This window comes from Vombatus ursinus, unplaced genomic scaffold (assembly GCF_900497805.2).
Source record: "Vombatus ursinus unplaced genomic scaffold, bare-nosed wombat genome assembly UNPS02014812.1, whole genome shotgun sequence".
Lineage (NCBI taxonomy): Eukaryota > Metazoa > Chordata > Mammalia > Diprotodontia > Vombatidae > Vombatus > Vombatus ursinus.
The window spans coordinates 52,876,054-52,888,753 of record NW_020954590.1 but is presented as its reverse complement, the minus strand read 5'-3'; the positions used below and the strand labels follow the sequence as shown (position 1 = coordinate 52,888,753).

At 38.0% G+C, this 12,700-nt stretch overlaps 1 protein-coding gene across 2 annotated transcripts in view; it reads right to left on the bottom strand.

Moving 5' to 3' along the window:
* Positions 1–12,700, bottom strand: part of LOC114053893 (laminin subunit alpha-3-like) — a 325,673-nt gene that overhangs the window by 15,872 nt on the left and 297,101 nt on the right. For both annotated transcript variants that reach the window (XM_027877010.1, XM_027877011.1), the window contains 6 exons: positions 11,830–11,949; positions 11,026–11,159; positions 5,754–5,871; positions 4,382–4,522; positions 2,561–2,697; positions 1,232–1,363 (listed from right to left, as the gene is read on the bottom strand). In XM_027877010.1, coding sequence (XP_027732811.1) covers positions 1,232–1,363; positions 2,561–2,697; positions 4,382–4,522; positions 5,754–5,871; positions 11,026–11,159; positions 11,830–11,949 — 782 coding nt within the window. The remainder of the gene's footprint in view (positions 1–1,231; positions 1,364–2,560; positions 2,698–4,381; positions 4,523–5,753; positions 5,872–11,025; positions 11,160–11,829; positions 11,950–12,700) is intronic.

Below are 12,700 nucleotides of genomic sequence, written 5' to 3'. Positions count from 1 at the left end.
CACACACACACACACACACACACACACACACACACACACACACACACCCCTAAGAACCCTTGCTCCAAAAGTTCTTCAAATCTGGAAACATTATTTAGGAACTTAATATCCAGAGGTATCTTGCTTCAAAAATACTCATTTTCACACAAAAGTCAATTTAACATGTTATGCATCTGAAGTGTAGAGCCTAACTGTTGCTACTGTTTGGTTATGTCTGACTCCTCATGAGCCCATAAACTTTTATCCATGAGGTATTCCTGGAAAAAATACTGGAACAGTTTGCCATTTCGTTCTCTAGTGTGTCGCCATTTTACAGATTAGGAACTGAGGCAAATAGGGGTTAAGTGACTTGCCCAGGGTCACATAGCTAGTAAGTGTCTGAGGTCACATTTGAACTTAGGTCTCCTGACTCCAGGCCCAGTGTTTTATCCACTGCACCACCTAACTGCCTCAAGAACCTAACTACCTCATATTCAAATATTTTTATGGGAAATTGCCTTCAGAGTTTGAAGAATATACCTGCATTTCTCCACCCTGCCTTCCATCTTCATTCTATCCCTTGCCAATCAAGGAGATAAAATTCATTGCATTACTTAAGCTAACACAGGCTACCTGGTTTCCCATTTCAATCTCCCTATTTTGCTACACTAGATGATGATTAGAGGATATTTCATCACTCTATCAGCAATAGGACATTCTTTCCCCTTTTCTTCTCCTTTGTTCCCTCACCACCACCTACACTGCCAGTAGCCCTCACCTTCTCCACCATCACTAGCACCAGTGAGCACTATGGTAAAGTGAGATACTGGGGGAGTGGGGTGAGATCTTAAGAGAAGGGAAATCTCAAGGATGTGTGAGAGGAGGCCCTTGTCCCTCAGGAGGGAAACAGAGTCTTGAAGAACATCAAGGAAGAAAAGAAAAGGGAGGGAGCCCTTGCAAGGAACATCAGGTACGCTCAAGCAATGAGTACTTGGATCATATCTCTTCTGAAAAAAAAATACGCTTGCAGGTTTATTGTGTCTATTTGTTTTTCAAACATTTGTGTAGCATATAAACAAAGGTCTTTTAGATGTTTGAAAAATTCTGTCTCTGTAAATATGCTTACTCACCTGTAGACAAAAAATCCTTCCCGTATCAGGACAAAACCAAAATCTAAATCATTACTGTGAAAGTTATTGTGAGTAAGACCACTTCCCTACTTGGATCTCAATGGTTAAAAAAACCCACATACCTCTGGAAAAATACATTAGTGATACATCCTTCAAAATCACTCCCACCAAAGCGTAGGGATTGCTGTGAGTCTGGGAAAATCCGAAGCCTTTGGTTGTCTCTTAGAGACTTGTCATCAATCAGAAGACTTAGCCTGGGAAGATGATAACAATAATGATGATGATGATGACTAATATTTATATAGTATTTACAATGTGTCAGGTGCCATGCTAGGTGCTTTGTAATTATTATCTCATTTGATCCTTGCAACAACCATGAGAGGTAGGTACTAGTATTATCTCCATTTTACAGATGAGGAAACTGAGGCAAACAGTGGTTAAATGACTTGCCCAAGGTCACAGAGCAAGTACATGTCTGAGGCTGGATTTGCACTGAAGTCTTTCTGACTCTAGGCCTGGTATTCTATCCACTGTGCTAGCCAGCTGCCCCAACACAATGAAATGTGCTGGGGAAGAAACTGAGCCAACATACTGATTTTGACCTTTAACACATTCAGATTTTTTACAGAAGATAGCTCAGTAATCAATCCATTCTATGACTTTTGACACTACTATTTTTTCTTTATAAGGAAATTAATACATAAAATTGAAGAAACTTCTATACTTGGAAGCAAGATCATGGCAGAATCAAGAATAGTATGTCTTATTTATAAAGGGATAGTGAGTAGAGTTATGATTTAATTGATATAGGTTTAATTGATAAAGAAAATTCCTTTTACCAATACATGTTGGCACCTTCTCTATAACTTAAAGCCTGAAGACTGTTGTCTAGAGTATTGACAGATTAAGTGACACAGCCAGTATGAGTCACAGGCAGGACTTGAACCCAGGATTTCTTGGCTCTGAGAGGAGCTCTTTATACCATTGGAAACCAGTTGCCTCTACACATCTTATAAAAAGATCAGAAAACCTGACAGCTAATTCCTTGAAAAAAGGTTAAATCAATTTTTTCATTTTCTTTACTTAGAATGTTCTGTTCTGATGCTTCTCCAAGGTGGGGTATCAAGGTGACCTAAGTTCTCAAAGATCAACACCCATATGTCCATAGTACAAGCACTGGCAGATCCCACTAGACAGGAAAGCCTTGGAGTACTGGCCCATAATGGACTCTGTCCTGGTTGTCTGAAGACCAACCTGCCTAACTCTGGAGAGGCTCATCGCCACAAGGTTGGCCAGCAAGCGTGGGTTTTCATGGCCACAGCCAACTCGTGAAACCATTTACTAAGGAGTGAAAGGGTCATGTTTTGTATTGTTTAAAGGAGCATCTACACTGAAAAAGAACAAAGATATTCTGAAATCTTTTCCTCTAGCACAAATGCATGCATACTTACCCGGTATCATCTTTTATTATAGACACATAATGCAGTAAACCATCCATATACGTCTGGGGAGATTTCAGAAGAGTGCCATGATCCCTAGAGCTTAATTCGATGTGACCATCTTCCAGAGAGATGTGTAGGGTATTTGGCTGAAACCAACACAAAACCCCACATGATGACCAATGCAATGAATTTTCACTTAAATACGAATAATATTTCACATACCAAATTTATAACCAAAATCTTATCTAGGGAAGCCACTGCAAAATGTTAATAGATAGCATAGACACTCTCTGAGCCAGTTTTAAAGACAAGCTCTATGGGTTTAAGGATAGTTGTTTGTTCCTCCCTTCTGCCCCCCCTACAAAAGATTTTGCATTTCTAATATTGTACAACCATAGAAATCACCACTCTTAATACAGCCTCTGTGAGGTTTCGGGGCACAGAGGGCAAAAAGAGCTTAAGCAACCATCCCAGAACTCAGTGAGGATTCATGAGGAGCAGAGCACTGCGCAGGGCCCTGGGATGACAAAGGCAAAACGAAAGATAGTTCTTGCCTTCAAGCAACAAAACTTTGACTGGAAGGAATCACAATATGGGAACTGCAAGCAACAGCTGTCTCCTCCTGATTTAGAGTTCTGACGGCTCAACAGGAAAATTTTATAAAATATGCTAGAACTTTATAAAATTTCATGATGTATAAGGCTCTACAGAATACATTTACATATTTACTTCAGCTATGTCAATCAATTATCAATGAATCAATAAACATTAAATACCTACTATGTGCCAGGCACTGCGCTAAGTGTTGGTCATATAATAAGAGGCAAAATGTATTAACTCATATTAACTCATTTGATCCTCACAACAACCCTGAAAGGTAGGTGCTATTATTATCCCTATTTCACAGATGAGGAAACTGAGGCTTGCTCAGGGTCACATAGCTATTAAGTGTCTGAGGTGGGATTTGAACTTGAGTCTTCCTGACTCCAAGTCCCATGTTCTATTTTCCACTATGTCACCTAGTTGCCAGTGTCCTCTGAAGTTACAGAAGCCACATATTAGCTGAAGGTAAGTTACTCAGCTAACTTCATAGTCCTACAGTATGGACCTACATGGGAAGTCTGCCTACATCCTTCTTTTGGTCCTTCCAGGGAAGTAAATACTACTCATCACACCCTTGTACTGTAGTGGGTCTGGAGATCGTTGTAATAATAATTGCTAATATTTATATGGTGGTTTGGTAATTGTCTCCACATAAACGGCCTCATTCAATCCTTACAACAATCCTGTGAGGTAGTTAGTGAAAGCGTTCACTCTATTTTGCAGATAAGAAAATAGACTCAGAAAATTTAAATGTTTTGTCTGAAGTCACACAGTCAGGAAAACAGACCCAGGGCTTCTGACTCCAAGTCCAGTGCTCTTTTGTGGGGATTCTTTTGAATATATATTTTTCCTTAGGGGCCCGAAACGTCTAGCTGCATCACTGAATAGAATAATAATTTATTTTTATTTTAATTGAAGCATTTCCATGAATATGTACAATAAATTCTGTGAATTACTCAAATATTTAATTTTTACCAGTTTGATTTTGTTTTAAGTTCAGGCCTGAAGGCACAGCTCATTTTGTGGCTGAAAAATGTAACATTGAACATATTAGGTCAAAAAAGTGACACAACAGGGGCCTGCCCATAAGGGGCTTTTAATTGATGTTTGCTGAGTGCTGTGGCATAAACACATTGTATTTACTGACCAACCCCCTCCAAAGCTTGTTTCTACCAACAGCTGGATTAAAAAATGGTTTCATATTTAATGTAAATAGCATTTTCCTACCCCTATTTGGTGTCTTAATAACATGCCATTGGGTTGAAAGGTCTGAAACCCAAACGAAGACTGAAAGTTGTTGGGGTCCAGCAGCCCCACGTCAATGAAACTTAGCTGTCCTTCCCTGGAGAGTGATGCTGTCCGTACAAGCTGAAACACAAACAAGGAATTGGTCATTAGCATCTTAGGCACTTTGCTATTAAAACTAAAATATAATTACACAGCTAGGGTGATCTTATTTGCACCCCTTCGTCCCACTACTACTGGTTCTATCTGAAGCAATATGTATGGTTTGAAATCTATTCAACATCTTCAGAAGAAATGAGAGATATTTTACAGCAACGTAACAAGTCAACCATCTTTATATTCTCATGTACATATTTTGTATATTTGTGTCATTTCTAAGCACTTTGTACGTATTTATTTTTTTAAATATTTGTTCCAATTACATGTAACAAATTTTTAACATTCATTTTCTAAAATTTTGAGTTTCAAATTCTCTTTCCCTTCTTCCTTTCCTTCCCCCATCACGGACAAGGCAAGCAATTTGATATAGGTTATACAGGTGCAGTCATTCAAAACTTATTTCCATATTAGTTACATTGTTAAAGAAAACACAGACCAAAAAACCCCAAGAAAAATAAAAGAAGTAAAGAAATTATACTACAATCTACATTTAGACTCCATTAGTTCTTTCTCTGGAGGTGGATAGCATTTTTTATCATGAGTCCCTCAGAATTGTCTTAGGTCATTGTATTGCTAAGACTAGCTACGTCATTAACAGCTGATCATCATACAACATTGCTATGTATATATAAAAGTTACAGAACTTAACTTTATAAATTCATGGTGATTGTATACTGTATACTCTGTGCATACCATGTAATTCTGTCATCCAGAAATTTGAGGCCCACAGGCCGCATGACACCCTAAAACTCCCAAGTATGACAGAACCAGATTAAAATGTAATTAGGAAATGTTAAACAAAATAAATAAAAACACAGTGTAAGATAGATAATGTTAATTTGAGGTTTTCTTAGTCAATATGTAACCCCCTATTCAAGTCTGACATCACTATTTGTAATCCAATGGTACTGAACTAGAAAAGATCATGCGATTAAAATTTCATGAACACAAAAAATAATTTGGTTTGGTAGTTGCACTCTTTAAGAGCTGCCATACTTAGATTCATAGAATTTTAATAGCTGAAAGGAAACTTAGAGATCATTTAATCCAATTGCCTCATTTTACAGATAGGAAAACTGAGGTCCATGGAGTATTATTGCCTATGGTTACATGGAGGGTGATAGAACCAGTACTAGAACCCAGGCGTCATGGAACTCTTCATAACAGTTAGTCATGAATCAACTCTTCTAATTACCTTCCAGTCTTCTGAGCACTTTTTGGTGACTCCTACAGTATCATTCAACCTAACAACCCCAATAGTTTTCTTCAGATTTTTCATGCAGCCTCGGAAAGCAGGAGTGGATATATTAAACCTGATTTAGGAAAGAAAAAAAAAAAGGATTGGTGTGACACTCCCATTCCATTTAAGTGTCATAGTTAATAGTTGCAATATCTTGTGCTTGGTGGTACTTTTCAGCTCACAAATGGCTACAGGAGTTATAGCTATTTATCCTCAGGAAGACCTCACAAGATAGTCACAATAGATAGAATATAAAGATGGGAGTTAAGAGACTGGCTTATTTTGTGACAAAGGGAGAATCCATTTCAATTCCTTACATACCTGTGTTTCCAATATCTAAAATGAATGAAGACACTATGGGAATGCCAGATTTAGAGCTGGGAGTACCCTTAAGGGGTTCAATTCCAATTTTATCTTTTTTAACCAATGAGGAAATTAAAGTCTCAAAAATCAACTTTTCAATGATCACCAAGTTAGTAAGGTTGGCTAATACAGAGCAAGAAGCCAAGGCTTGGAGAGGTAGAACACCAAGAAGTTGTAGGTATTTCAACTTGGAGGCTTTAATGATTTAAAGAAGTTGACTTTGAGTGGGAGGAGTGAAAGGTGACCACAGCTGGGAAACAAAAAAGGGACAGAAGAAGCTTCCATACTTTCTACAACAGCATCAATGACAAAGGAACAGGTCGCCTTAGTCATTTGCATCTGGATTTGTCCTTGGATCTGTCTGACTCTGAATTTAGGCAGAGCTGCCTGAAGTAAAATACTTGGATTTCCTAAGCAAATGATATGCTAAGAAAAACACAAAGCAGGTTTCATTGTGAATTTCTCAGGTCGCTCACTTTCCTAAATGGAAATACTTTTGTATTAATTTTTACTTTACTCATTATGAGCAGCTGAGCTGCATGTAATATGTATGAAGTGAAATATCATTAAAAAGAAAAAGAGGAAACAAATATTCATTACACTGTAGCCTTTTAAAAAATAAAATGCTTCTTTTGCTTCAGATCTAGGGGGAGATATGACTTTTTCTTACAGTTTTTTTCTAATCGTTATATATATTTTCAGCTTAATAAGCTCTCTTTGATCTCTAAGAGGTTTTAGGCAGGGAGACAGTTTAACCCAACATGCTATTGTGGACAGAACACTCCCTAGATTTGGGGTGAGAGCCTCTGCTTCCACACACACGGTGGCCACTCACTAGCTGCTTGGTTTTGAGGAAGGCTCTTAGCCTCATTGAGTCTTGGCTTCCTCATCTCTAAAATGGATAGAATAACACCCACATATTCCCACCTCAGAGAGTTGATGCAGTGATGTCTATAAAGTGCTTTGTAAACAATAAAGAGCTATATTAATTCTGCTATAGTTGTTGTTGTTGCTATTATTATTCCACTGGGGACTAGACTCTAGAACACAGAAAGCAGCCTATGTATTTTCAGCCTTTGGAAATGCAAATAACTATTCTCCTAAAGAGGTGACACATACAGGATACCTAAAAGTGCTCTACGTAGAGTACTCAACTGATAAATGGTCATCGAGCGAATGAATGTGTCAAAAGAGAAATTCGTTGGCAGTCACACTGGATCTACTCTACTAGTCCCTTTTGCACACCCTCTAATGCTGATACCTTTCTACATAGTGCTTCTGATCCCATGTAAGGAGACTGTGTGGACATTTAACCAGACCTTGGGCACCTTGGCACACTCTCATGATTGACTGCGCCATCCACACAGGGGATAGGAAACATATTAGGACTGATGACCAACTCTTTAAGGTAGCTCTTGGTCCTACAGAGGAATATTAGAATCTCCTCTTACTTTATATCAGGCAGAAGTTCAATGATGTAATAAAAAGAGATGATGCATATCCAGGGCATTAAGGCCTATAAGATACACACACACACACACACACACACACACATCGGCAAGCTGCTTATTATGATTATTGTATGAGATTTTATACCTACATATAAAATCTCATAAGGTATGTATAATGTATATGTATGTATGTATGTATGTATGTGTATATATATATATATACATCCATATGTACACATACACACACACATATACACACATATACACCTATACATACACACATACGGCAAGCTAGGTAGCACAATGAGTTGGGTCTGGAATCAGACCTAAGTTCAAACTCGGCCTCAGACATGTACTAGTTGTGTGACCCTAGGCAAGTCACTTAGCCCTGTTAGCCTTAATTTCCTCATCTGTAAAATGAGCTGGAGGAGGAAATGGCAAACCACTCCAGTACCTTTGCCAAAAAAACCCCAAAAGGGGTCACAAAGAGTCAGACATGACTGAAAATGACTAAACAACAAAAAATGTGTATGCATTCTCATGCAATAATTGTAATAAGCAGCTTGCAGAGCCGTGAGCACATAGCAGGTACTCGAAAATGCTTCTCAACTGACCTTTACTTTTGAAAGAGTTTTTAATTAATAATTTGTCATCAAAAGTCTATGAGGTAAGTAGGATAAGTATGATTTCCATTTTATAGAGGGAAAGGAAAAAGCATCGAAGGGTTAACTAATGCCCTCAGTCACACAGTAAGCTGTTGGACATCTGGGCAGCACAGCAGATGGAGGGCCTGATGTGGAGTCGGGAAGACCTGAATTCATAACTCATCTCAAACACTTACTAATTATCCTGGCAGAAGGAGTTTCCTCACCTGGAAGTTGCTAATACTATTGAAGTCACAGGATCAGTCCCTACTGTCCTTAGCGAGGTATCAGGTAGAGTGATAGAGTAATGGACCTGGAGTTGGAAAGCTTTGAGTTCAAATCTGGCTCAGATACTCATAAGCTGCATGACCCTGAGTAAGTCACTAAATCTTTATCGGCCTCAGTTTCTTCATCTGTAAAATAAGATAGTGATAGCACCTCCCTCACAAGGTTGTTGTGGAGATCATATGAGATGAAATATGTAAAGCACTTTGCAAACCTTAAAGCACCATATGAATGCTGGCTATTATTATTCTGACTCACAGCATTGCAAAGTGGGAAGAGCTGCCAAAGGCCATCTGGTCCAAACCATTTCTGAACAGGATCTTACTTCAAAACTTGACAAGCCTTTGCTTGAAGACCTTTAGTGAGAGGGAACCCACTTCCTTCAAACACTCTTGGATAGTTCTAATTGTTTGAAAGTGTTTCCTTATGTGAAGTCTAAATTCACCTCTTTACACCGTCTATTTATCCACTACTCCTGGGCCTGTCCTCCAGGACCAAACAGAATAAACTTAATACCTAACACAGGATAACCCTTTAAATACTTGAACACAGTTTTCATGACCTAAGTCTTCTCCCCTCTGGGCTAAACATCCAGCTCTTTCAAATGGTCCTTATATGGCATGATGACCATGAGGCTCTTGAATAATGGACAGGACCCTGGACCAGGTTCAAGTGCTTCTTCTGCAATTTTTAGATATATGACCGTAGTAAAGTCACCCAACTTCCCATGAGATTTGATTTCTTTATGTCTAAGTGGAGTTGTTAATACTGGTAGCACCTTCCCTTACAAGTTTGTTGCCAAGCTCCCAAGAGAGAATACATGTAGAGAAAGTACTCTGTAAACTCTAATGGGCTATAATGATTTCAGGTATAACAATAATTAATAACAATAATAATATCAATTAATATTGATGACGATGATTATCCTAGTTGCCCTTTGGATGTTCTTTAGCTTATTAATGAATTATTAAATGCAACATTTAGAACTGCACACAAATGCTCCAGATGTTATCTGAAAAGCCCAGAATACAATGAGAATAGTGCATTCCATGTCCTGGGCACTCTCAATGCAATCTAAGATTGCATTATCTTTCTAGTTGCCATATTACATTGTTGATTCATAATGAGCTTACAATCCACTAAAACCTCCAGATCTTTTTCACAGGGACTGATAGCGGTCAAGCCATACGTCCTCCATCTTGTATTTGTGGAGTTGACTTTTTTAAAACCAAGTGTATGGCTTGACATTGATCCCAAATAAATTTTATCTTACTATATTTTGCCAGTGTTCTAGACTGGTGGGGGGATCTGTAAACCATGGCCTGCAGGCCACATATGGCCTATAAATAACATATTTATAAATTTAAAAACCATTCTTAGCTTGTGAGCCATACAAAAACAGGTGGCAGGGTATACAGGTTGCCAATCTCTGTTCTAGACTATCAAAATTTTTTTGAATATGGACAGTCATCCATTGGACTGGTGACCTCTCTTAGCTTTAAGTCATCTGCAAGTGAGTTAAGTAAGCCAAGAATATCTTTATTCAAGTCAACAGACACTTAGGATACTGCTATTCTAAAGCTCTCTGCTAGTAGACACTGCTAGCTTGAAGCCTCATAGTTCTTTACAGTGCTTGTGCTAATCCAGTTCGGTTTCAGATCACTCGACACATGGAACCCTTTATTGCTTTATCTTCTCCTTTCTATTCTCTGGCACGCTATAAAGAGCAAGCTACCTTAAATTAGTCTATTTAATTGAATAAATGTCAAGATTATGGGGAATTTAAAATTTGCACTTAATAGAAGAGTGACAAATAAACATTATACAGCTCTACTTGAATCAATATTTTTAAGTTTTCTCATTCTGGGTTCCTTAGAGGTATCCTGACAGCTTAAAACTTGTCCTATTAACACAAAGAATTCCTTTTTTCATAAAATGTCATAAAAATCTGGCAGGCATCAGAGGAGAAGTTGCCTCTGCCAAATGCCTAAATGAAACACATAAGAGCAATGCCTAGTAATCTTGCATACAGTTTATAAACCGGAAAAATCATGCCAATCAGCTTGGAATATTACCCAATGAGTCTGTACTTCAACAGCATGGAAAGTACCCCTGGCTCAGTCACTGGATGGCTCACAAGGAGAGATTTTGCCTGATCTGTTTTCTTTCTACAGCTAATCTCACGATTAACAAATGAGATCATGCATGTAGAATACTTTTTAAACATTTAAAAAGTGGTAGATAAATATGAGCTATTATTATCTTTATTATCTATTTCAGTATTTCCTCTGCATGTTGGGTTTTTCCATTCAGACTTAGTTGTCCAATTCAAGCTGTGCTTGGATATTGTTAGTGCTTTGAGGTGGACAATTTCTTTTCTGTTCCTTTTTGGGAAAAAGAAGTGCAATACATGCATAGATATTAATTAAACAAATAATGATCACAGAAAATAATTTTCTTTTTTTTCCTACCACATTGACTTACTTTTCCCGGAGTGAGATTGGAATTCCTCCAAGATAATAGGTGTCAAAATCGAAAATTTCACCCCGAACTTCAATGACTGATTGATTCACAGTTATTCGTAGAAGCTTTTGGGTTTTCCCCATCCTGATTGTAATCTGAAATGAGCATGAGATGTGAATCAGCAAATGGGTAGAGAAATGCACATAATTACCCAAAAGGAATTATTGTTGTTCAGTCATTTTTCAGTCATGTCTGACTCTTTGTGACTCCATTTGGGGTTTTCTTGGCAAAGATACTAGGGTGGCTTGCCATTTCTTTCTCTAGCTCATTTTACAGATGAGAAAACAGAGGCAGAGCTAAGTGACTTGCCCAAGGTCACAGAGCCAGTAAGTGTCTGAGGCCATATTTGAACTCAGGAAGATGAGTCTCCCTGACTCTAGGCCTGGTGCTCTGTCTACTATGCCACCTATTACCACTCTATAAAAAGGCATTCTTATTTCCAACAGACCATCAAAGTCCCCCTGATTCAGTGATCCATGTGGCTCTTCAGTCACATTTATTCAGAGTGTTAAACACACTCAACAGCATTGTCTGTGGGGGACAAAAGGTCTGGTGCTAAAACATTTAAAATGGCTCTGGTAATATATATTCCACTTCTGGATCTTCAACTAACAAAATGAATAAGTTCCTGGTGATTAAATCATCATCACATAGTATGGGACCCTTTGAAAAATCATTCATGAGGTTTCTTTGGTTCAGGTGTCTTGACTGAATTGATTTAAAAGGACTGAGAAGTATTATTTTTAAGAGTTAAAAATTATATACCATCTGATCAGTTCCATCATTTATGAGTACTCGATTTCTTCTCTCCTCTGGAGGCTTTGAATTTAGTTTGTATCGCAACACAGGAGATCCCTTTTCCATACTTAAAGATATGAAGAAATCCTACAAACATGGAAAGAATTGTACATATAATAGCCTTTCAGTTTTGTGTAAAAATAGAAAGCAAAAAGCTTAAGACTTTTAAATTACCTTGTATTTTACTACTTTGTATTAATTTGCATTTACTCTTTTTATATTTATTCTGTACACCTGTGTGTGTGTGTGTGTGTGTATGCATGTTATCTCTCCCACTAAAATGTAAACTCCTCGCCAGTAGGAATTGCTTCATTTGTTGTATTTTCATTCCCAGAACAGTACTGACACATGGTAGGCACTTAATCAATGCTTATTGGTTGACTGATGCTCCATTTGAGGTGCTGCCTAATATCCTGAACCCTCCTCTACTGGCAGGCTTCATGGCTGAAAAGTATCCAGATTTTATTTCCATTTCTAGTTCCGATTTATTCAATCAGCTTGCTGAATATTATAAATATAAATGGAAAAGAATCTTCCAGTTTTTAAGGTAGACAAATTTCCCAAAGTCACTGAATTTGGGTGGATGATGGGGGTGGGAGGTGGGTTTGCGACTGTACTTTTTTTTTTTTCATTGCTACTGGGAACTCCCTAAAGGGTAACTCTACCAATGTAGATCAGCATTTGTTTGGCCACATATAGTCTTGGATAATTGTTTGAGGACAATTTTGACAAGTGAAGTGAGTTGCCCAGGGGTTACACACCCACTATGTGTCAAAGATGGAACCCATGTGAATCAATAATTTGTAATTGATTCACTTAGCAGTGGTTTGATACCAGA